The sequence below is a fragment of the Garra rufa genome, chromosome 3, assembly GCF_049309525.1.
Source record: "Garra rufa chromosome 3, GarRuf1.0, whole genome shotgun sequence".
NCBI lineage: Eukaryota > Metazoa > Chordata > Actinopteri > Cypriniformes > Cyprinidae > Garra > Garra rufa.
Genome location: NC_133363.1, coordinates 35,988,641 through 36,014,390, shown reverse-complemented (window position 1 = coordinate 36,014,390; position 25,750 = coordinate 35,988,641). Strand labels below are relative to the sequence as shown.

Below are 25,750 nucleotides of genomic sequence, written 5' to 3'. Positions count from 1 at the left end.
GGAGTCAAGGGCTCTAGTACAGTTTATCGTCTTCTGTGAATTATCTGGGGGCCCCAGGAATCAACACCACTTTTTATCTCATCAGTGACGGCCCTGGTGGTCAGTAGTGAACTTGTAGAGCTTCTCACAAGACACCTCATGTTACTTTGTAACAGAATGACAAGCTCTATAAACCATATCATTCTATTTCACTGCTTCAAAATCTAAACACATGCAGTTATGTGAAACATTTGCAAAGCGTGGAGTTCCTTTCTGAGCACAGTCAGAAACTGCGTCGGGTGATTTGTCTCGAAAATATAGCAATTTGCAGAGCTTGTGATGTGAAAAAGTCTTGATGAATTGAACCTGACATGTGGCTAGAGGAGCATTGTCACGTTTGTTGTCTGTCTGTATTGTCAAAGGGAGAATGTGTCTGACTCTCTTTTCAATTCACAGAGGCCCATGGTGATGTGCGGTCGAGGGTTTTATGGACATTAGCCCAGATCTGTAGACACATACATCTTGTGTAAATTAGGCTGCTTAGTAGGGCTTAACACACCTCCTTTTACAGCTGCAAGACACATGCGCACACACACTTTCCCACTGACAACCCTCAGTCTATTGCCGCTAATTAAGATTTCAGTTTCAGATTTGACTGTACTAGAAGAGCAGCGTGACTAACACCTCAGGGTTTTCTGGCATGTGTGTACATTGAGTGGGACGATTAGAGCCGTATCTACTAAAAAACATCTGTTTAGGCAGATTCCGAAATATAAACATTTTTGAAGCAAAGACAAGAATGGGTTCATAAAGAACAAGAGTTGGTTAATTGGATGGATGGATGGATTTAATGAGAGAGATCAGGAGGTGGGTGAAAACGAAAAGGGAACAAGTCTGTGAAAAGGAGGGAAGTGAAAGTTCCTACGAGAGGAAAGAATATTGTGTGTAAATTATTCACAGGTTATTAAAATTCATGCGGCACATTTGCCTGAAACGGCAGAAAAAAAGATGTTGAATATTTGATTGTGTGTATAAATACAGTCCTAAATGGAATTTTGTGATGATGAGGGCTGTTTTTAGATTACACACTTAGCTGTCCTTCCCTGATTGTTAAATTACATTTAGAGAATGTGCTGTGCTGTGATTAGGAGGCAGTTTGATGCTCGATTGCTCAGAACTGCGTTCTCATGACTGAGTTCAATTAAATTGTTGTTAAACCAACCATAGTTCATGTAGATTCTTGTATTGTTTTCAATATATTGCATAAGCATAAACGCTGAAATTATTTATTGCCACCAGAGCATGGAAACAGTTCCAGTTTTGATTAAACAGAAACCCAAGGTGCTGTCTATTGTCCTAGTATTGACAGACTAAGCTGCGTGTGTCTGGCAGAATTCAAACTCTGTCTCTAGCTCAAGTTTGGAATGATGAATGGCTCTCATTGGATCTCAAGGTGAAGGCTCTGTGAAGAACCTGCAGGGAGAAGAAACACTGAGCTGCTGTGCTTGTTGTCAGAGTCAATGTTACCTTTAAAGATATGGATTTTAGATAAAGGTTAAGGTTTAGGTTAAGACTCAAAGCAAAGGTTATATCAAAATGCCTACGGATAAGCAAAAAGAGCAAGGATTTTGATTAGATTTTTCTTGCTGCCGAGGCTGACAACATCACCTCTGTAGCTGTGAGATTCACAGTCATGCAGAAAATGGCACTCTCTTCAAATGCTCCTAGCTGTAGGCCAGGTGTCATTGAGTTTAGATAACATCTTCCACTCGTCTCCTGCAATAGCACATGTTTTTTTCCCCTCTCTCCTTGCGCTCTAGCACATGCAGTGTTGTATGGACTGTTTGTGCTCTGTTATTAAATTCCAGGAGCGTTTTCATCGTGTCAGCTCAGCCAGGAAGTATTTTTGAACACCATTTCAATTTCTGCCACTACATCAGATCTCAAAGGGACATTTTCACATTGATGTCAGTGAGAGAGAGAAAAAAAACTTTGTCGTTGTAGTATGGTTACAGTTATGATTTCAAGGGTGTTTTTAAACAGATGGACAGAACAAACAGAACAACAAAGAGTCAAATGTCTTTATTTAAAGGCCCCTTTTTACCTCAGTGGTCACCTACCCCTTCACTCTGAAATACCTACACAGTAGAAGTCTTTAACCAGACAAATTAGTCCAGTCTTAACCTGTAACAGTGCTGCACATGGAGCCTTTTCATTGAGAATCAGGGCACGCAGTTTATTTCACAGCGATGAAAATCAACCACAATAAAACTTTATTCTTTATGGCCCATCCGCTCTGCCTGGCTGTACACACAAAGTCCATCCGCTCCACTTTGATAAACTCCCACTCGTGCATCATCATCTGCTCTGCATGGAGAACATTTCTAAGGTCAGCTTTCTACTTCAGAATGAACTTGAAGGGTGTGTGCAGAAACTGTGTTAAGCTAATAGTGTTTTCTCCAGACTGACCTTCCTCTTTAATGCTTGACCCGTCCTCTTATCACAGCTGCTTGTACACATCCCTTCGTAGCAAGATGGTACAAATTGCATTTAATTTGCGGTGAGGAGATTCTGTTGCCTAGAGCTTATTTTTATCTCCTCTCTGTATGGTGAGATGATGTAACCTATGATTTTCACTGGCCTGTTTTGTACCAGTCACCCCCTGTTGGAGCAATCGCACATGCCCTGGCACAGACACTGGCAGAAGCCGTAAACCAGACAGACTGTGAGGCTGGACGGCACTAGACTGACGCACACAATCCCCAGAGTCACTCTCTGGATCACCAACAAGTAGATGCCAAGCGGCAGCGAACCAAAATAGAAAAAGCCCAGTAGCCACACCAAGACTCGTGGCACGTGATTGCAAAACTTGGACAGTGCGTCTTGGTCCACCGCACCATTGTTAGATGCTACGGAGACTGAGTCCAGACTGTGGTCTCCGTAGTAATCAGAGCTGGCATTTTGACTGGGCAAGCGTTGCTGGTCCCGTTGCACCTCCATGATAGTGATGACCAGGCAGTTGGAGGAGTCATGGGATGGGCTTTCGTTGGAGGAAAGGCTTTTGGGTGTTAGCACTACCTCCTTACTGTGGTCCGAGCTCCAGGACTTGTCCCGCACAGCCAGACGAGACATGATGTTTGAGTCGTCTGGCAACCCAGCCACTTCATACTCGCTGACCTGCGTCTCGTGGCGGCAGAAAGGGCAGCTGATGGAGCTGGAGCCGTCCCCCATGTCCAGGATCTTATTGAGGCATCTGGCGCACACTCTATGCAGGCAGTCCAGAATCTTGGGTTTGCGGCTATGTGCATTGTAGCGCTGGTAGCAGATTTTGCACTCCAACTCATCGTTGGTGGTGCTGTTGAGGCTGGTGTTAGTATTAGCGCTGGCATTGGCGGAGATCTCCTCCGGGCCAGCCTGAGCACAGCTCATCGTGGCCTCATGCTCTGGGGAAACAAGAAAGGATGTTAGGACAGAATATAACAGCATGGACAGTTAGAGTGATACAGTATAAAATGATTTGACATTTGAAATCACATCTATTTATCAGAGAGGGTTATTCTATCTGAATAATTTTAAGGTTTATTGTTTGTCATTGCATAATAGTGATCTATTTGTTATTGTGGACGCATACATTTAGATTTTTTACTATAACAAATATTGTTAATATTTTAAATGAAAAATTAGAACCTTGGGGTAATAAAAGATTTGGACAGAATGTTCCCAGTTGCATGCTGTTGCTAGTGCCTTTTAATGTAATAATATCACAATTCAATTCAATTTTTTTTTTAGGTATACTAACTATGCATTTGTCAAAATGCATATATTTTTATAGAATATTCAAATTAGACTTGGGTCAATTACTCCATTTCCACAAAAAAGATAGATCATTATATACAGCATCTGAAAGCTGAATTAATAGGTTTGTTTGGTTTGCTAGGAATGGACAAAATGTGGCTGAGATACAACTATTTAAAAATCTGGAATCTTGAGGGTGCAAAAAAAAATCGCCTTAAAGTTCCAATAAAGTCCAAAGTCTAAATAAAGTTCTTAGCAATGCATATTACTAATCAAAAACTAAGTTTTGATTTATTTATGGTAGGAAATTTACAAAATATCTTCATGGAACATGATCTTTGCTTAATATCCTGATGATTTTGGCATAAAAAAAATCAATAATTTTGACCTATAGAATGTATTTTTGGCTATTGCTACAAATATACCCATGCTACTTAGGACTGGTTTTGTGGTCCAGGGTCACATATCACATGTATTTTTCACTCTTTGAAAAAAATACCTAATAAAAAGTAGGTTGTTATTTTATAAAAAGTAGGTCTTTATGTATATTTTTTGATTTTGTTCTGAAAAAAATTTGGGTGCCCAAGCAATTTAGTCCATTTATTCTCCTTACTTATTCACTGGATGATGCATCATCATTTTGTAGATGATAAACTCGTCTCTAAATATGCTACAGTTTAACAGTAAGTGCACTGTGTCCCTCAAATTTGATAATAGTTAAATTGATCTAGAGTTTCATGACATACTTTGCATTTGTATCTAGCTGAAATAAGCTGTCATCATGAATGAATGACATTATGACAGTAAACTAATCTGTGGGTTTAGTCACTGTAGGTGATTTCATACAGGAAGAAGTTCCTACAGTGTGTTATGCAATCATGCATTACTGTATTGTTAGTGTGACTGTAATATACTAACACCCATGCTATTAAGTCTTCATAGGAAGCTTCCTACTGTGCCACATGGGTGTTTTCAATGTCTCATTCAGTCCCTAACTCTCCAAAGGCCTAATTAGGCCGCTTTGTTAATCGCTGTTTGTGAAATTAATTACGGAAAGAAACGTGGGATCGACGTGGCGATTTTGCTTCATTGTCTTGGGGAGCCAACTGTTTTTGTTTCCTTAATGTCACCCAGCCGTTGTTACACTGAAGGAAGAGACGCCAATTGATAGAGGAATGAAATAGTGGCCCTTTGGGCAAAGAGCACGCTCCTCCTGCATACAAACCTCTCTCTATTATTAATGACAACAATGCCTGTGCATAATTGTATTTCTGAGAGGAATTTGTTTTGCTTTGCTGGATAGAAAAATAGCCAGCAGAGGCTCTCAATAGAAGCCCAATAAAGAAACAGGATTGCAGGATTGTTTAGGGTTCAGGCTGTATTTGCAGAGCCTTTTCACATCACAGATTAACTCACTGTTTCCAGTCTCTGTTCAGATGGTATCGTCCATTTTTCAGATGCATATCAGTGTAAAAAAAAAGAAAAAACATATAAATGAATTGAACTTCTATAAATATTTGCAGGAAATGAGTGTGAATCAGAATGGCAAGCATTGATTGATGTAGTAATGGTAATGTACTGCAGTATGTGTGACTCCAATGTGTATTGGGGCATGAAAGGTTTTCTTTTCTTTTTTTCTTTTTTCTCCTTCCCTTTTTCCTGGCAGTAATGACATATGGTGTTTTAACATGCTTTTCAGAGGACAGATGTGCTCTGAGTTCTTACATCTTACATTTCAAATCTAATAAAAAAACGCTCATTTGTAGCTCAAATGGACAAAACCAATTTTGTCATTGTAATTGTATCTCACAAAAAGCATTGAAATGGGGACCTAATGAATGTCATGGATTATAAATTATAAATGTTACGTAGGCCATTTTATATCACTCATATGGTGACGTGTACTTGGCACAGCAATCTTCCTAGAGAAATCTGTTTCTAGTAGAAGGGTGAGTTAGAACAATTTCTTATCTAGAGTCGAGTAATCAGAATATTTCTGAAGTAGTTTTCTATTCTAAAATAAAATGGTATGTTTGAGATAACACTATTAGTGTTGGAATGCTCTTTCTCTTTTCTGTCATAATGACAAACAAAGAACAGGCTAATATTTAATGCATTCTGTGCTACAGAAATACAACACTAAAAGTGAGCAGACACCGTTTTGAGAAATACATCCGAATATTTCCTTTAATACATAAGCCTCACAACTTTACAGCGGTTTGAACAGTAACAGTGCACTCTGTTTATGATTTAGCAGATTCTTCATCTACATGGACACATTAACCCTACAGAACATTTCTGAGTTGCTCTTTAGGTGAGATTATTTCATGTTTCCTTGTAATTATGTGTGAGACTACTGTGAGCCTGACTGCAGGTTTCCTGTTCTCCCAAACTAAACTAGTGCAATCTAGTTAGTTAACAGGAACATGTAGCAGTCCGAGTTCACCAATAAATAAAATGGTCTTTTGTTATTGCTGAGTCCCACTGGATATTAAAGCTTGTACTCACACAATGAAGCAGACACAGGCGCTGCAGTTTTGTCAGCAGGCATAGGGAACACCGTTCTTTTATTGCTGTTTTTTTGAGTTGGTTGAGTGATGTCACATGCCCATAACAACCAACCCATGCCAATCTACACGGCAGTTCAAATGCTGGGGGTTTAGCCATGCACTAAGACATTTATTTTATCAAGAATACACTGAAAACAGCAATACTGTGATAAATTAGTATAAATAAATTTCTGTTCAATAGGAGACCTATTATGCTCCTTTATGTAAAACAATATGGGTGCCCTGAGAATGTGTTTGTGAAGTTTCAACTCAAAATACCCCACAGATCATTTATTATATCATTTTAAAAATGCATATTTTGAGTGAAAGCAGAAACACGCTGTTTTCATACATGTCACTTTAAATGCATATGAGCTGCTGCTCCCCGCCCCTTTTTCCAGAATAGGGTAGTGCCTTACTGCTCATACCTCAGATACTCTGCCAAAAAACATCTGTTTGGTTTTGATTATCATGCCTGTTACACTTAAATCATGTGTTTTAGTAGGGTGACCATACGTCCTCTTTTACCCGGACATGTCCTCCTTTTTGGCTATAAAATTATGTCAAAACAAAACAAACGAGGAGCTGCGCTGCAAAGCCATAGAGAAACAGAGTTGCGACACGCTTTGATCTCGCCGCCGCGCGGTCACGTGGTTCATGGAGCTCTCAATAGTTCCAAACAACTCCGCGCTGTCAATGTGTTTGAATGGGTTTAAGTAGGATAGACTGCAGTTTTTCTATATTTGCAGCAATTTCGAGTAATTATTAACACATAATGTGCATTGATTGCGTTTATTGATAACTACTCTGAATACGCTTTACAATCGTGTTTTATTCTGGGTAGTGATAAAGAGACATCATTAATATGTTCTCATACTCTTTGGCAGTCAAATGTGACCAAACACCTTAAGTGTAACTTTTATTCAATTAAATAATTGTAATATATAGTTCAGTTCTAATTAGTTAATATTTTGAGGAGTTTACTGAATAATATATGCAATAATGATCCTGACCATTTAAAAGATAACATTTTCTAATATAGTATCTATATTACAGTTAGTGTAAAATTAAAGTTAGTTAAATACATTTGAATGTGTATTTGGACATGATCAAGCACTCATTTTTTTTTAAATAAACATTTTTTTTTATGTGTTTCGATTTAACAATTTAATGTTAAATAAAAAAAGTAATTCACTCGTGTTATTTTATGATATTCAAATATACACCATAAGTGAATATTATAAAGGGAAAGCAAATGTGGCATTTAACATAACAGAAAATATGAAAATAGTGTTTAAAGGCAAGGCAACCAATTGCATTCAGCATACATTTACAAGTCAAGCCCATCCTGGGGAGGGTGTCCTCTTTTTGGATTCTCAGAATATGATCACCCTAGTTTTAGGGTGTATTTACACTTGTCATGTTTGGTTCAATTAAAACTAAATCTGGTGCGATTGCTCTGATAGTGCAGTTCATTTGCAGTTCTGCCATGCACCCTGGTGAGCACCAAAAAAGCAGATCGAGGTCGCTAAAAAGATGGGTCTCGGTTCGCTTCCAAACAAACTGTGGTGTGGTTTGAATGAAATATGAATGCAAAACGGACCAGATACTTCTAAACAAACCAAAAACAGTAAGTAAAGACTAGATGCGACATGATTTCACACAGGGAACAAAGGGGAATGTATCCAAAACAAAATGAGTAGAGGGCAAACGTTGAGCAACGAGGAGGTGAAGTGCCTTTTATGAGCTCTTTGTGAATAAAATCATATACACGCAACAATGAGGGAGTTTAGTCCAGCAGATGACATTAGGTGTATTTAACTTAAGGTTTTGTATTTTTAGTCAAAAATGCTAGTGTGAACGCTAAGCAGACCAGGACCAAATGTATTATTTTCCTTTTTTGGTCCAGACCAAATGAGCCAAACGAACCGAAATTCAAGTGTGAACACACTGTTAAAGTCATATTAGTTTAAACTTCTAAAATATGTTTGCATACATCCAAAGGGGTGCACACATCCAAAGCATGCACACAGAAAGCGGCTGTCACACAGTGTGTGAGTACTAAACTCTTTCATGTCTTATTGCGCTTAAACTGTCAAATACACACAAGTTTATGTTAAAAACACACGAGTTACAAAAACAGGTAAACAGCTTGGAAAGAAATTGCATGTTTGTATTAGAGTTGTGTGGCAGCAGCGTAATATACAGTAAATAAATACAGTAAATCAGTTTTAGGGTGAACTATCCCTTTAAGATAAAATAAAGCCCTTATGTCACTCACACACACTGCTATTTCCTTTAACACTTAACATCTCTAGTAATCATACTCCAGGAGATGTGCGGTGTGAATCAAAGCTAGCTCTTTATTGGAAAGATGTCAGCAAGAGTTCTTTACGTCACATACAGCAACACACACAGTTCATTAAGTCGCTTTCAAGTGCAATCACTTAGACTTCTAAAATTTAGTCGCCTCATTCAGCTCGCTCTCCAGAGACCTGAGAATCCAAAATCAATTCAATTATTTAGACCATCTTGTATATGTAAGATACAAGGAGTGAGAGCGAGGGAGAACAGACAGACTGAGTGCTTACCTGTTTTAACGATAAAGGCAATGCTATTTAAAGCTCCGTTTAATCATTTATAGATGATGATTATGAATACCTTATGAATAGTGAGCTACAAAAGGAAGCTCACTGGATGCTGGGATCTGCTCTTAAGGCACATGTGGATTTGTTAATATTTCATTACTCAGGGCTTTAGTTTGAAATCCTGCATGACCGATCCTTTTTTCCGAATCCAGACTCACAAATTCTCATACTGTGAGAAAATGATTAAAGCTAAAGTTTTATATTAGGCTATATTCGAGGTTGGGTTGACTCTGAATTTCTTGAGTCTGGCATTGAGTGGGTTAAACCAAAGAGGGTGGTGGCTCTGGCTACCCTGAAATCAAATAAATCCACATTTTTTTTTTAGCCAAGTTCATTTTCTCAATAAACCAGACTGAGCTCATCATCTCATGACTGTGACATTCAATATGAGCATTCTTTCACTAATAATTTAATGCTGCATCCTTGTGTACTAAATGTGGTGATTTACCTCATTAGGTTGGACAGTAAATATTATAAACAGACTGAAATGTCTGTAATGTCCTTAATTCTTGTACTTTTAGGGGAAGGGATTTAGAGCACAGGAAATAACAGTCTGCTGCATTTCAGTCACTTATAGAAAAGTGGTATAAATCAAGAAATACCTCGATGACAGATATTAGGTGCTCTCTAGATTAAAAATCGTTACATCACAAGTTTACCTGGTCTTGTCTCATAATCATAGATGTTTTAACTGTGTAGCAGTGAGAGAGTGTTTCTCGCTTGCTCTGTCCATTTTTTTCTACTTACTGTCATCATAATAAGCATGAGGCGGAATTCATCTTGCAGCAAGGCCTGCACAGTTATAGGGAATCTGAAATAGCTACATTACAATAACATGTTTGTCTCTGTGGCGAGATTATAAGGGAATGAAAGGATGGAGACAAAGATGGAGTGAATTGAGCTTTTCAAAAGACAGTGAAAGTGTATTTTATTGGGCCCCTTTCAAAAGCATATTGCAGGTCTGTGCTGCTAATCTATTCTGCCAGTTAAAATAATTGGATCCGCACAGTATGTCAGGCCATTTGATTAGGACCATGTCATTATTCCTGTATTCTGAGAAAGAGAGAATGAAATGTATTTGCCACCGCTGTGACAGAATCTTCATGTGCACATAGGTAAACATTTGTTCCTGCTCATCAGCTTCTGCCAAGAGGTTAAACGTTTCTATTTGTGCCATGAAGATGAATGCATGTTATGTGGATTGCATAAATGTATGTGTTCATGTCTGTCTTCCTTCAGTTGTAAAGAAATTAAGGTTTTTTAGGAAAATGTTTCAGGATTTTTGTGCTTGTATAGTGGACTTCAGTCAGCAGGTGAAAAGTCCAAATTGCAGTTTCAATGCAGCTTCAAAGGGCTCTACACAATCCCAACTGAGGAAAAAGGTCTTATGTAGTGAAACGATCGATCATTTTCTAAAAATATCAAAATTGATATACTTTTTGACCACAAGTGCTCGTCTTGCACTAGCTCGACTCCACAAATTTGCATAGTCATGTTAAAAAGGTAACACGTGATGTAGGCGGAAGTACCAACCCAGTGATTACAAAGCAAACCTGTAAAGAAAGTCAAGTGCCATTTACAAAAAAATGTAAAACAACGATATCAGATGATTTTGAAGTTTGAGGAGAAAATGAGATGGAGTTTTCACCCTACCCTACCTTTTTGAAGCGGAGTACACAGATGAAGAATTAACCACACTTTCACTTTACGTGAAGTCATGTATGCGCATCGCAGAGCTAGTGGCAGACGAGCATTTGTGGATAAGAGCAGGTCATATGGTATTTTAAAGTGTCCTAATATTGTGTTACAACCGGTTTAAATGCATTTAAGGTCAGAAAACATTGTAATTTTACGTTTAATAATAGATGCATTTTGCAATGATTTTGAAACGATTAATTCAAAGCAGTTTCTGAGCTTAAGGTCTGTAAACCCCTGCCTTTCATAAGCCTTCTCTGCTCTGATTGGTCAGCTGCCCAAGTCTGTTGTGATTGGTCTTTCCGTATACAGTGCGAAACAAAACAATAATGGTGATACGTTGGCCAAGTGTTTACGTGAGTAACTGATGAAACAATACAGTTTCTAAACCAAAATATGTCTAAATTCTTTATAATTAAAGTAATTTGAATGTCAGTCTACTTTAATCAACACATTTTTAGGAAATAGTGGGTTCACAGCAAATTATTAGAACTATTTCAGTAAGGCAGTAATATGGTTTGCCTGGAAAACTAAAGCTGCACTAGGTATTCATCACATATTAGCACAAAAAACTTGATATTATGTATGAGTGTTCATATTTCATGGCCTGGCAGGGATTATGCTGTTGTGTTACTGAGTGATGTATATAGGTAACAGGCAGAAAATTCGAAAATATGATGACTCATTAAGGCAGTTCAGAGTTGACAATATTAATCACACACTTTTTTGATTAACAACTTTGCAGATTGTTTACACTGAAGAATAGCTACGTTACAAACTGCAAAAAAGATTTTTCAAAAACCCATGACTTGCTCTTTAAAAAGCATATACATTTTTATTTATTTTTTAGTAAATTCCATTTTTTGCTAGATAAGACCCTTATTCCTTGACTGGGATCGTGTAGAACCTTTTGAAGCTGCATTGAAACTGCAATTTGGACCTTTAACCCATTGGCTCCCATTGAAATCCACTACACTCTTAAAAATAAAGGTGCTTCACGATGCCATAGAATAACTCTTTTTGTCTAAATGGTTCCATAAAGAACCTTTAACATCTGAAGTGTCACAATCCAGGCGGGGTTGAGGAGTGGAAAATGTGATAACTAATACAAACAAAACAAAACCGGGAGTATAAGGTGAGCACATGTACACAAGCAAACAGAGGTAACAGTTAGCATTGACGGACAAATGGGGAGTGAACACACAGACTCTTAAATACACTGAAACATGGGCGTGGTCACAACCAAGATAACGAGATGACGAGGGGGAAATACAAATATGGGCAAGACTAAACCAAAAGGACTAAACCAAAAGGGGGAGAACAAGGACTAAAACATTAGAACTAGAAACAAGGGGGAAAAACACTTGTGAAACAGAACAGAACAGGACAAGACACAGACATAATCCTGACATTACCCCCCCTCCCCCGAAGGCGTGTCCCGCGCCTAATAACATCCAAAGGGGAGGGAGGGTGGGCGCCCTGGAGACCGCTAGGAGGACACAGGGGACATAGAGGTGGTCTCCAGGGCGGATCAGGGATCTCAGGTGGCCATGGCGGGTCTGGGGGTTCAGGAAACCATGGCCGGGTAAACAGTCCAGGTGGCCATGGTGGATCTGGCGGCTCAGGCAACCATGGCCGGGACAATGGTTCAGGAGGCCATGGCGGATCTGGAGGCTCAGGAAGCCATGGCCGAGTAAACAGTTCAGGTGGCCATAGCCGAGTAAACAGTCCAGGTGGCCATGGCCGGGTAAACAGTCCAGGTGGCCATGGCCGAGTAAACAGTCCAGGTGGCCATGGCCGGGTAAACAGTCCAGGTGGCCATGGCCGATCAGAGGAGTAGCCCCCCCCCCCCAAAATTTTCTTGGGGGAACCTAGGGTATAGTCCACACAGGAGAGCACAGAAGGGCGCGCAGGAGAGAGCTCCGGCTCAGGAGGACGCGCTGGAGACAGCTCCGGCTCTGGAGGGTGCGCATGAGAGAGCTCCGGCTCTGGAGGGCGCGCAGAAGAGAGCTCCGGCTCTGGAGGGCACGCTGGAGGCAGCGTTGGCTCTGGAGGGCACTCTTGAGGAGCGGGCTCTGGAGGGCGCTCTTGAGGAGCGGGCTCTGGACGGCGGTCTTGAGGAGCGGGCTCTGGACGGCGCTCTTGAGGAGCGGGCTCTGGAGGACTGTACGACCCCAGCGGAGACTCTGGCAGAGCAGGCTCTGGGCGAGCGGTCACTGAAGGACGCTCTGGCGGCGCAGTCACAGGAGGACGCTCTGGCGGCGCAGTCACTGGAGGGCGCTCTGGCGGCGCAGTCACTGGAGGGCGCTCTGGCGGCGCAGTCACTGGAGGGCGCTCTGGCGGCGCAGTCACTGGAGGGCGCTCGGGCAGCGCATTCACTGGAGGTCTGGGCGGAACCAGCGAAGACTCTGGAAGGCTGGGCGGTACCAGCGGAGACTCTGGAAGGCTGGGCGGAACCAGCAGAGACTCTGGAAGGCTGGGCGGAACCAGCGGAGTCTCTGGAAGGCTGGGCGGAACCAGCGGAGACTCTGGAAGGCTGGGCGGAACCAGCGGAGACTCTGGAAGGCTGGGCGGAACCAGCGGAGACTTCGACTTGGCGGTCGCCATCTTGGGTGCAGACTCAGGTTTGGTGGCCATCTTGGCCGGGGACTCAGGCTTGGCGGCCATCTTGGCCAGGAACTCAGGAATGGCGGTCATCTTGACCGGGAACTCAGGCTTGGCGGCCATCTTGGCCGGGAACTCAGGAACGACGGCCATCTTGACCGGGAACTCAGGTTTGGCGGCCATCTTGGCCGAGGGTTCAGGAACGACGGCCATCTTGGCCGGGAACTCAGGCTTGGCGGCCATCTTGCGAGCAGACTCATGCGTGGCAGCCATCTTACGTGCAGACTCATGCGTGGCAGCCATCTTGCGAGCAGACTCATGCGTGGCAGCCATCTTGTGAGCTGGCGTGGCAGCCATCTTGTGAGCTGCCGTGGCAGCATGAAGATTAGAGCGCTGGGCGGAGGCCGGTAGATGAGAGCGTGGGGAGGAGGCCGGCCGCATCGGGCTGAGGACAGCAGCGGAGCTTTGGAGGACGACTGGGGATTGGAGACTGGGCTGGCGGTCCGATCTATTGGCACGGTATGTGGGGATTCTCGGCTTGGGATAGGCTGACCCGACGTGACGTGTTTCAGAGGGGACTGAACGATGAGACCGGACACTCTTTACTTCTTCCAGTTCAAAATCAGAGCAATTTAAATAAAGAATGAGATTGATCAGTTCGATCAAGGAGAAATTACAGGCAGGAGAATCATAACGAATTGTCTCATCATTCAGCCCCATCAGAAACACGGCACCGAGAGAGGCATTGGGCCAGCCCACCTGATGTGAGAGCTCTACAAAATCCGCCACATACCGCTCCAAACTCTGACCGCCCTGCCGCAGTCTCACCAGGTCTGCCTCAGCCCGATTCATCCTTTGTTTTGGTCCGTCAATCTGTCACAATCCAGGCGGGGTTGAGGAGTGGAAAATGATGAGGAGAACCGGAGTAGAAGAACGAATAAAGATCTATTAAATAAAACACAGTAACTAATACAAACAAAACAAAACCGGGAGTATAAGGTGAGCACATGTACACAAGCAAACAGAGGTAACAGTTAGCATTGACGGACAAATGGGGAGTGAACACACAGACTCTTAAATACACTGAAACATGGGCGTGGTCACAACCAAGATAAGGAGATGACGAGGGGGAAATACAAATATGGGCAAGACTAAACCAAAAGGGGGAGAACAAGGACTAAACCATTAGAACTAGAAACAAGGGTGAAAAACACTTGGGAAACAGAACAGAACAGGACAAGACACAGACATAATCCTGACATGAAGAACCTTTCTGTTTCATAAAAAGGTTCTTTGTGACGAAAGAAGGTTCTTCAGATTATAAGAAGTTAAGAAAGAGATGGTTCTTTAAAGAACCTTTGACTATGACATCGCCGTGAAGAACCTTTTAAAGTACCTTTATTTTAAAGGGTGTATATGGCAAAAATCCTGGAATGTTTTTCTCAAAAACATAATTTCTTTAATTAAAAAAGACATGAACATCTTGGATGACATGGAGGTGAGTAAATTATCAGGAAATATTTAATCGGGAGGTGAACTAATCCTTTTACTGGAAAAAATGACAACAGATCAGAACCAGAACCAGAATAGTTAAATACTTCACAATTCCCATCCCTATTTAACAAACACAAAAAAAGGTACTATGTATTTTCTGAAGGTGTAAAGTTATCTTTCGCTTTCCTAAATGATGTGTGATCCCTGCAGGTTTCAGTTGCATTAACAGCGTGTTCACTTGCTGTGTGGGTTTGTTTTTGCTTAGCATCTTATCAACCTGTTTACCTGTATTTCTGCTTGTCAGTTATATATGTGTTATATCAACCTGTCAGAGAGCAAGATGCATCTGGGGGTTTGGTGCTTTTATTAATGTATGTTTTAAAGATGTTTTGAATCTGTCAAGCCTGAGGGTTTTAGTATATTAAAGATTACTCACTAGCACCTTTAGGAGTGGTATTATCTGGAGAACTGAAAATGCAGTCTGTCTGAAATTATTAATTTAGGTTTACATTTCTGTAATCTAATGCATACCAGATCTCCATGATCTCATAGACAGCCTTAGTGACAGTGCTGTGCAGTGGGTGTTAAAGTCTTCATCCTCCTGACTCAAACAGGGCAGGCAGAGTAAAGATGCCATAGATCACGTATCCAGTCTGTTTGTATGTAACAAGTCCCTAAGGGAAGTAGCTGCTGTGTACTCGTGTGTATGTGTGTGTGTGTGTGTGTGTGTGTGTGTGTTGTTTGTAGCAGCCCTAACTCACAAGTCCCCAAGCGGGGCCCTTGGCTTCAAAGATGCTTTTGTAACCAGGATTTGAGGGAAAAAGGCTCTGTAGGTTTGGTGTCTAAGTGGAAGCTATGTGAGAGATGTGGAATAGATTGAGAGAGCGAGTAAAATTTCTTTATTTCGATTTTCTACTGAAATTAGGGTCACTTGCAGTTCACAACTGAGCTGATAGGAAGCACACCTTAAAGAAGCCAATAACTGCTGCATTGAACATTGACAAACACAGATGTGACCCTGGACCACAAAACCAGTCGTAGGTAGCATGGGTATTTTTGTAGCAATAGCCAAAAATACATTGTATGGGTCAAAATTTTCTATTTTTCTTTTATGCCAAAAATCATATATATTGCACTAGTAAAATTAAGTAAAGATCATGTTCCATGAAGATATGTTATACATTTCTTACCGTAAATATATCAAAACCTAATTTTTGATTAGTAATATACATTGCTAAGAACTTCATTTGGACAACTTTAAAGGCGATTTTTAGTTTTTTTACACCCTCAGATTCCAGATTTTCAAATAGTCCTCTCTCAGCCAAAATCAGTGGAAAGCTTATTTATTCAGCTGTATTAATCTCAATCAAAAAAAAAAAAAAAAAAAAAACATATCTAATTTGAATCTCTCATCCACTGGTGACACAAATAATCTCAGTAGAAAGTTCCTTTGACTTCCTGTTTTTTTTTTTCTTAAACCTTAGGACATATTATAAATGCAGCCCACCCTGTTCCATCACACTTTTGCTATTATCTTTTCAACTTTCATTTGAAAGAGAACCTCAGTGTTCATCTCTGCAATCTTCAGTAAATTGACCTCAGTCTGCCCCACTTTTCCCTCTTGACTATATATGGATTCTTTCAAAAGTACAATTTAGTTTGATTACTTTAGTCACTTAAAGTGTCTTGACCTTCTACCGCATGTCTGGGACCCCAATCACAGCAGTCTTCACATTACGGATCTCATCTGACACATCAGATGCTGATCTACACTTCTTACAACAGTTCATTTATTGCAATGGCTTCCATGCTCATTCTGATTAATCTCCATGTTTCAAGGACTGAACAGTGTTTGTTCTTTTAAACTTTCTGTTCCTTAAAGAACGAGGCTGGAAAAAGTATCACAAGGCTTCCACAAAAATATTAAGCAGCACAATTGTTTTCAAGGAGTAATAAAAAAATAATAAAAATGTTTTTTCTTGTGCACCAAATCAGCATATTAGAATGATATGTGAAGCATCATGTGACACTTTGGATTGGAGTAATTCAGCTTTGCGATTTCAGAAATTAATTACATTTTAATATATATTAAAATGGGAAACAGTAGTTTAAATTGTAATAATATTTAAAAATATTACATTCACTATAAAAGCAGAGTATATAGATATATCTATTTAATCTATTAATTTTCATGCTGTCTTGTTGTGAATAGAAAAGTGTGAGGATTAATTGAGGATTAGTTGAGGCAGTAAATTTGTGAACGTCATGTTCCAGTTCAGGTTTGGACTGATGGGTGGCATTCAGGTGGACAGCAGCAGTGAGATTGCAGTGAACATGAGCCTTAATGAAAACTTTTCCAACATCAGGAGTCTCCAGGCAACCACCATGGTTACGATGGAGTCGTTCATTGAGTCATACTACACCAATGTCTCTACCTTTGTTGTCCATACTAACATAGACAAGCCTAATTATAGACGTTTAGCTCATAACTTCCTCACTTGTCTAAATTAAACAACCAGTTTACCAGAACAAACTGTTTTGTTAATTATAAGTGTTTACAGCCTTAGCTGAAATATCAGTTGTGAGACGTATGCTGTAAAAGCAACCCAAAAGCTTAGTCATCTGATAAGAAACTATAAAGCAAAGTCTTGTACATTTTTGTCATATTCATAAATATACTTTGGGCCAGATTCATAAAACATTTATAACAACCATTTTCTTCTTATTTTTTTAGCTTAAAAATAAAGTTATGTTTTGTGTTGCCAAAAACATTTCTTAAGAATGTTCTTATCTTTCAAGATTTAAGACCTAAACACAAAACTTGAAAATAATTTGAATTCCTGGAAAAAATATTCATTGTAACAAATTGTTAAATAGCTTTCTAAAGTTAGGATAACCAACAACTTGTCCTAAATTCTCAAATGTAGTATGTTTGATGAATTTATTGAGTTAATGAAAACAATGGATGGTCACAATTATGCATGACAAGACTTTTGCTGAATTTAAATTACTTTTTTAAATTTAAAGTTATAGTTTTTTTCTACATTTTTCTGAACTTTTGATAACTTTCAAACATTTAAATCAGGCAGGGTTCACCTTACAGTACTACTCAACACTTATTACTGTCAGATAAATCCTTTATCACTTGAATTAAGATTGTAAGATTGTTTAATTTTTACTTTAAGAACCTCTTTTTACTTTGAGATTGTTCTGAGGTTAAATACAGAATTAAAATCATAAGGTGTAGTTTAATAGCTATGATACTGTTTTTGAAAACTGGCATCTAACAATGCCTTGGACAAAAAAAAAGTAAAAAAAAAATGAAGCATACATAAACGCATTTAGGAAATAAAACTGTTATCAAACAAGCATGTGTCCTATTCTGTGACCTAACCTCCTGAATAATATAACTAATGTGATATCACTTTATGAAGTCCACGATACAATATTTGTTGCGATATAAAAAAAACATAAGTACATAAGTTAAATTCTACTTACACTTTGAGAGTTCAAAATGAAGAGTGCCCATGTTCTTAAATAAAAAACTTAAGTCAGGAAAAAAGTCAGTGAATTGACTTCCTGAACTTTAAAAGGCACTCAACCCTCTTTTTATTTGTGGTATACTGTCTCAGTCTAAATTATATTTTTAGGAAGCCAAGCAAATGAGAAAATAATACTAATAATTTTATATTATTGTTATTTCTATGACAGGAATAACCTTATATTGTAAAACAATTGCAATGTAAATGAAAATGAATATTTCATAGGTATATATTTTTTTTGCTTTCAACTACAGTAGGGCAATTCCAATACTTATTTCCTAATTTCTACACTGGAAAGAGATATTTAAAATTTAGACTGCAGTAATGTTACACATTTAAATCGCTAGTTGTCGGCAATTCATACTGCACTTTTAAACTTTTGTTTTGACGGAAACAGCAGTAAAACTCCAGCTTCAGTGAAAACAGGCTTACAAAAACGTGCCTCACTACAAATCTAGTGAAATGCTGTAATCATTTGCCGCAAAAATAAAGCATAACTGGTGGCCATTGCATTCCCAAATGTGCACTAAACTCACAGCACATGCAATAAACAAGTTTACTGCAATCACTTTGAACTGAGCCGTTCTGAGGTGCTGAAAACACCGTATCATGAGCGGATCACCTGAACGAAGCACGAAGACTTGATGAACGGATTAAGCCGTATTGTGCTTTGGTTTTAGTTTGTTTGACAGATACTGTGCCAATGCATAATAACCCAAAACACAAATTTAAAGTCTTTTTCCCCTAGTTTCACAGACAAAGCTTAAGCCTAGTCCCAGACTAAAATTTAAGTCTGAGCTGTTTCAACTGAAAGAAACTTGCACTGATTGATCTTGAAATATGTCAGTGCCCTTGTTTTGTCTTTAGATGCACACAGTAATGTTTTTTTCTAAGGCATGTTTATAAAAATTACTTAAATGTCCTAATTGAACTATGGCCTAATCCTGGCTTAGTCTAAGTCCTGTCTCTGAAACCACCCCTTTATATTAGAATAAGAAGTTTAAATGTATTTTGAAAACTACACTTTTTGCCCTTAAGACATATCAGTTCATATCATCATGTGAACACGATAATGCTGTCGCGATACCACGATATCTATAATATTGTTACATCCCTATTAATTACACATTTTTTTCTTAGTAACTGCAGATTACAGTTGCATTTATTTTTTAATTAAATTACAGAATTCTGTTACATGTAACGTCTAGGTTACGTAGGTAACCCTTGTTCCCTGAAGGGGAACATTGGGAGGTCACTTGAGAGACCAATCATCTCTGAGCCTTATTCAAAAGGCTAATGAACATTGGCGAGTGGTATTTGCATGCCAAGCCACTCCCCCGTACATACGGGTATATAAGATGGCGGCACGCACCACTCATTCAGGTTTTCGCAGAGGAGCCAGATCGAGCCGGCATCAGCGCGACGCCAGGGTCGTGGCAGGGGAATGTAACGTCTCCGTTCCCTCCTTCAGGGAACGAGGGTTACCTATGTAACCTAGACGTTCCCCCTCAGTCGAATCACTTCGACGTTACATTGGGAACAGACCCATGGAACAGGCCACGACCCTGACGCCGTGCTACGCACAACCCCACGTGCCAGCAGGTCTTTCCAGATGTGTCCGCAGGTGGCTATTGTATACGTAACCTTCCCAACGCCCTGAGGGCCAATAGAGCCCAACGAATAGACCCCACCTCAGTGCGTAAGCCTGCCTAGTAGAGGGAGCTCGGGACTGAGTGATAGTTTCTATCATGGCCTGTGGAAGGCCGGAGAGGTCTGATGCGTCCCGTCCAGGAGCCAGACGTACAGGCTCCACCGAACGGGATGCGGGTGCCGAACTGTGCCCATCCCCTAAGAGAGAAATCTCAAGGGGATTTTCCAGGGAGGGGCTGCCGCGAGGGAAATGAGTTCTAGGAACCAGGTCCGGGTGGGCCAATGTGGCGCAACCAGCAGCACCTTCTCCTCGTCCTCCCTAAACTTGAGTCTGTGCAAGGAGGCTCACTGGGGAAAAGGCGTACTTGGGCCCCGGAGGCCAGCTGTGTGCCAGTGCGTCCCTGCCAAGGGGAGCCTCGTTGAGGGAATGAAGAGGCAGTGGGAGGATTTGCGGGAGGCAAACAGATTTATCTGGGCGACGAAGCGACGAAGGGCTAGAAGCAGGGGCCACAACTGGAGGCAATTGATATGCCACTGCAACCGAGGTCCTATCCAGGAGCCCGATGCTGCTTGCCCGTTGTACACGGCACCCCAACCCGTGGTGGACCACGGGTTGAATAGGCGGTAACACTCCGGGAAAACGCCAGTCCGGAGTGTGCCACGATGCCATGCCCATCTCGGGACTCGATCGTGCTGAAGCGGTATCATGTGAAGCGAGCCCAGCGGCGTTATTGCGGCTGTAGCTGACACATGCCCCAGGAGCCTCTTTTTTAGAGTAACCGCTGTCTTGTGTCTGGATAGTTCCAGATGCTACAGCCTTGACTGTGCGCACCTGTTGGTGAGGCGGGCTGTCATATTGATCGAGTCCAGCTCAATACCGAGAGAAGAGATCCTCTGCACTGGGGAGAGTTTGCTCTTCCCTCGGTAGACCTGAAGGTCCAGATGGCTGAGGTGCTGAAGCACCAGGTCCCTCTGTTCGCACAACAGATCTCGTGAATGAGCTACTATGAAAAGCCAGTCGACGAGATGGTTGAAAAAAAGGGGACAGGGCAGGCTCCGCAGCCTTCGTGAAGACGCGGGGAGAGAGGGCCAGGCCAAATGGAAGCGCCTTGTACTGACACGCTCAACCCTCGAGAGCAACCCGCGGAAGGGGTCAGTGTCGAGGAAGAATCGAGATGTAGCATTTGAGTACACAATAGCCCCCGGCCCTCCACCGGGAGCGGGGACGGAGATGTCGTTGTCCCCTGAAGAGCAACTTCCACCACCTCTGGGTTGCCTGCTTCAGGGACGTTTCGCAGTTCTTTTGCGGTTGCTCTTTCTGGCCGGTCCCTGAGGCGCAGGCGGCGCCACTCCCCTGCGGCCAGCTCTACGTCGGGCCACCAACCTGGCATCATGAGCCTCAGCGGGGGACGGAGCTGTCTTGGATGTTTTAGGAGCCACAGGGGGGCGCCCTCGGCGACGAGCAGGCGGAGGCTGAGGCACCGGCGGCGGGATGGAAACTTCGCGGCGGGGCAAGATATGTTTGATGGCCTCCGTCTGCTTCTGGACTGCCGAGAACTGCTGGGCGAAGTCCTCGACAGTGTCACCGCTCTGGGAGATGGGAGCGTCGAGAAAGCGTGCCTTGTCGACGTCTGCCATCTGAGCCAAAGTCAGCCATAGGTGTCCCTCCTGAACCACTGCTGTGGACATCACCTAACCAAGGGCCTGTGCGGTGACCTTCGTCGCCCAGAGGGCGAAGTCGGTGGCCGCACGAAGTTCCTGCAGTGCGCCCTGGTCAGAACCACCCTCGTGCAAATCTCTCAGCGACTGGGCTTGATACACCTGAAGGGTGGCCATGGCATGAAAGGCAGAGGCAGCCTGTCCAGCAGCATGGTAAACGTGGCCCGCTAAGGCGGACGAGTGCTCACATGCTCTGGAGGGTAGATGCGGCCAGTGCCGCCAGGTGGCAGCGCCGCATGGGCAAATTTGCAACGCTACAGCGCGCTCGACCTGGGGAACCGACACGTATCCCCGAGCTGCCCCGCCATCGAGGGTGGCGAGGGGAGAGGAGCTGGGCAGCGGGCGAGATGAAAAGGGTGCCCGCCATGTTTTCACCAGCTCCTCGTGCACTTCCGGGAAGAAAGGTACCGGGTGGGGGGGGGGAACCAGTCATCCAGCCTCCCGAGAAACCAGTCATCCAGCCTGGAAGGATCGGCCGGAGGCGCCTGGGGCACCTCCAGACCGATCCCCCTGGAGGCTCTGAGGAGCATAGCCGAGAGCTCGGCGTCAACCTCCGACGGGGCAGCGACCACGGAGGGGCGCTGCGCCGCCGGGATGCCATCCTCACTCTCAAGCTCTCCCTCTGATGCTGCAACAGACATCTCATCCTCCTGTGGAGCACCAAAGGAGACGCTCAGCCCGGCGTGCGGGGAAGTGTACTGCTCTGGGAACTCGACCGGCTCACGCTGAGGTGCAGAAGACAGCAGGGCCTTGGCAGCCAGCGGTACATTCTGCACGGTGACTTGGATGTCCCCCTCGTGCCTCACCACGGCGGCCGAAAAACATTGACGGCTCAACGACCTGCTGAGGGGCACCGAGGGGAGCTGCCTCGCGAACGAGCGGCGGGACTTCAGCGTAAGCATGGCCATGCGTTCGCAATGAACACACAAACCATCCGTGAACGCCGCCTCAGCATGCTCACGGCCCAGACACGTGAGGCAGCGTTCATGTCCGTCCAGAGAGGTGAGGAAACTGCCACATTCAGAAGCGCACGGCCGGAAAGCCATTCTGAAAAGAACGTCTTTACACAGCCGTGAGAAATCACTCTTTTAGTCCCGGTCTGCCCAGGGAGGAAACCGCGGCACCACTGTGCACTCAAATGGGCTTGCTCGCTGGAGAGCAGAAGGCTTTTAATGGCCGTGAAAACGGCTGCCCGCAGGATCCCGCTCGCGGCTGCCAAACACTCTTTTAGATATTGCTCTTTTAGTCAGGCAGCACACCAGCGGGGAGAGAGTATGAACTCGCAGGAACAGCTTGAATCGCGTTGTAGGCTCGAGCATATAGAGAGGCTCCGAAGCGAAAGTCTGAATGAGTGGTGCGTGCCGCCATCTTATATACCCGTATGTACGGGGGGGTGGCTTGGCATGCAAATACCACTCGCCAATGTTCATTGGCCTTTTGAATAAGGCTCAGAGATGATTGGTCTCTCAAGTGAGTTCCCAATGTAACGTCGAAGTGATTCGACTGAGGGGGAACTAGTTATTCCCCAACACTATACAGGACACATCCACTGTAGAAAGAGCTAAGAAAACAGAGAGCAAATGATTACAAAAGAAAACTCATTCTTTAGACAGGATCTTTAAAAATAATATTTTAAAATACACAAAACATTGGAAAATGTGACTCCAAGAGCTGAACTCCCATCAAGCCAGTCATGATGAAAATTGTGCACCTGCTTATTATTATAATTATGGTAATCTCCAGGGGGTGCAAAAAGATGGCCTTTGAGGTGGTCATTTTCTTCTTAAAAATAAAAAAAAGATTTTCTTAAATCTGCCCCCTGGTTGAATTACAGTTGACAGGTCGAACTTCCCAAGGGATCCCCGACATTGTTTAGCCTTATTCTGACCACTGCCTTAAAGAATCTGTCCATGAGTGGGGCCTATTCATTTTGACAACACTAGTTTTGGCATAAAATGCCTTGGGAGCTCTTAGGAAGAAGTTTTGTACAGAAAAGCTCTATTATGGACAGCAGAGTGCAAAAGAGTATACCTGTACAAAACTTTCCAAAGACAGAAAAACTTATAACAAGTGAAATATCCAAACTGCAAATGGATGATGCTGCTAACAGCTCCAATTGACAGATTTTCCCTGATGGTGAGAATTTTGTGGGTACCACACCTGTTATCACAAGCTCAAATTATATCACAAACTGAAATCACATTAGCAGATCACCCACTGCAGCCCACCAAATGAAATCACTTCATGATGGCACATTTGTTTGTAATATTAGTTCCAGTTCTCCTTAATGGTTTTGTGGTTTGTCTGGTGGTTGCTCAGATACTCTTTGACATGATCAAGCCAACTCTAATTTCCCACTGCATCTTACTGAAATTTTGTAAAAAGAGAGAGAGAGGAGACAATTAGAGAGAGTCTGAATTGCTGTAATTGAGTGCTCACACACACATGCACAGAAAGAGCTGTTGACTGAGGCATGTTTGTGTGAAGTGTTATTGATCGATGTGTGAGGGAAAGCTTGGACCTATGTGTTCTTAAACCCCATGGAGTACAATCAAACCTCTCTCTCTCTTCCAAACACACACACAATCACTCTCTGCTTGAAACAGCTATGATAACACAGGGGGTCTGTTAAAGACATTTCCATTACCAATCAGTGCTCTAAACGCATACGTATGTTTTCATGCTTACACGCATGTGGAAATTTCCTGGTTATTAGATGATCGTTTGTGAATTCCTCCCTCTGGGTTTTGATCTCTGAAGGAAATCACATTTGTGCTTAACATCAATTACCAAGGAGCACAACTCTCAGCATCCACTTACCTGTCGCTCTGTCTGTTTTTTCTTTGCGCTTAATTTCTTCTCTGAGGTCCATCTCATATCCTCCCCAGTGTCATATATTTACGATGAGGCATTTATGGACTGAGCATATCTGACTACTCACGTTTACTCATGCGGCTGTAATTGTCTTATTGCCCTCTGCTATATGAAGATGAGTTACATCAACAGGCTGCCTCTCCCTGGAAACCACAGGAGCTGCACAAATCTGCACGTTTGTTTATCTAAATAGCTCACATCTGTTTTAGCAGCAGACAGGCCAACATCTGTTCCTCTCCGTAATGCATCTGCCCTGAGTCTGCGGTTCAACATATCACTGCAGATCCCTGCTTCATTCATCTACATGAAGTGTATTTCCTTTATCCTGTTTTACGCGTTCATTTTCCTTCCACAAGGTAAACAGCTGGGGTAAAACATTCCCTCATAAAGGTTTTACGATCTGAAGCATTAAATTGTAAATTCACATCTTCTTCATTGCTTCAGAACCCTTCTCTTTTTTCTGTGCTTCTGTAATAATAGTTTCAGTTACTTTTCCTGCATCAGTTAAGACTTGATCCAATCCAGACAGATGAACATGTCTCCACACATATAGTTAACACATATTAGCTCTCTTTCTGGTCTTACCGTGCTGTGTAGTCTCTTTCTCTGGCTCCTCCAGGGTTGTTTGAGTTATGGTTGAGTTTTCCTTTATTAGTTTAAGTGATACTCCACTGTTCTTCAGTGTTCTTCAACGCAACTGTTTTCATATCTCTCTCACGGCTGCTCTAGGTATACAAGCAGCAGGCGTCAGCGAGTGTATGCGCTCTGGGTCGGCGTCTGCGCGAGCAGGAGGAGGACTTTGCGGGGAAAGCGGCGAATTATCAACGAGAGATCCGGCACCTGCAGAGCCAACTCAGAGACAGACAGGAACAACTGCACGGAGCTCTGCAGCAGAAGAGGTGATCCTCTCTCTCTCTCTCTCACACACATACACACACACACACACACATGCACACTCTCTCCCCCTCTTGCTTTGTGTGAATAGAGGGATGCAGCAGAAGAGGTGAGAGCAGTAGTGGAGCAGCTGTCACAGAGGCACAGACCAATAACAGACAGTGGAGAAAAGAGAGAGAAAGAGAGAGAGAGAGGAGGGGCTCTAGACAAGCTGGCACAGTTGCAGGCTCATCTGTCTAAATGTTCCATGTACTCTCATAATTGTGAGCTCTCATAATTACATTCACTTTTCTTCCATTTGCTACTT

The 25,750-nt window shown here is 42.5% G+C and overlaps 2 protein-coding genes across 2 annotated transcripts in view; one reads left to right on the top strand and one right to left on the bottom strand.

Moving 5' to 3' along the window:
- cep89 (centrosomal protein 89) overlaps nt 1–25,750 on the top strand; it is a 102,092-nt gene that overhangs the window by 56,470 nt on the left and 19,872 nt on the right. Inside the window, exon 19 of the mRNA XM_073836054.1 lies at nt 25,279–25,448. Coding sequence (XP_073692155.1) covers nt 25,279–25,448 — 170 coding nt within the window. The remainder of the gene's footprint in view (nt 1–25,278; nt 25,449–25,750) is intronic.
- LOC141331140 (E3 ubiquitin-protein ligase RNF182) lies at nt 2,046–25,420 on the bottom strand. Its single transcript, XM_073836053.1, has 2 exons — nt 25,135–25,420; nt 2,046–3,422 (listed from the first exon to the last, which is right to left on the bottom strand). The coding sequence occupies exon 2, from the start codon at nt 3,406–3,408 to the stop codon at nt 2,635–2,637; it is 774 nt and encodes a 257-aa protein (XP_073692154.1). The 5' UTR covers nt 3,409–3,422; nt 25,135–25,420; the 3' UTR covers nt 2,046–2,634.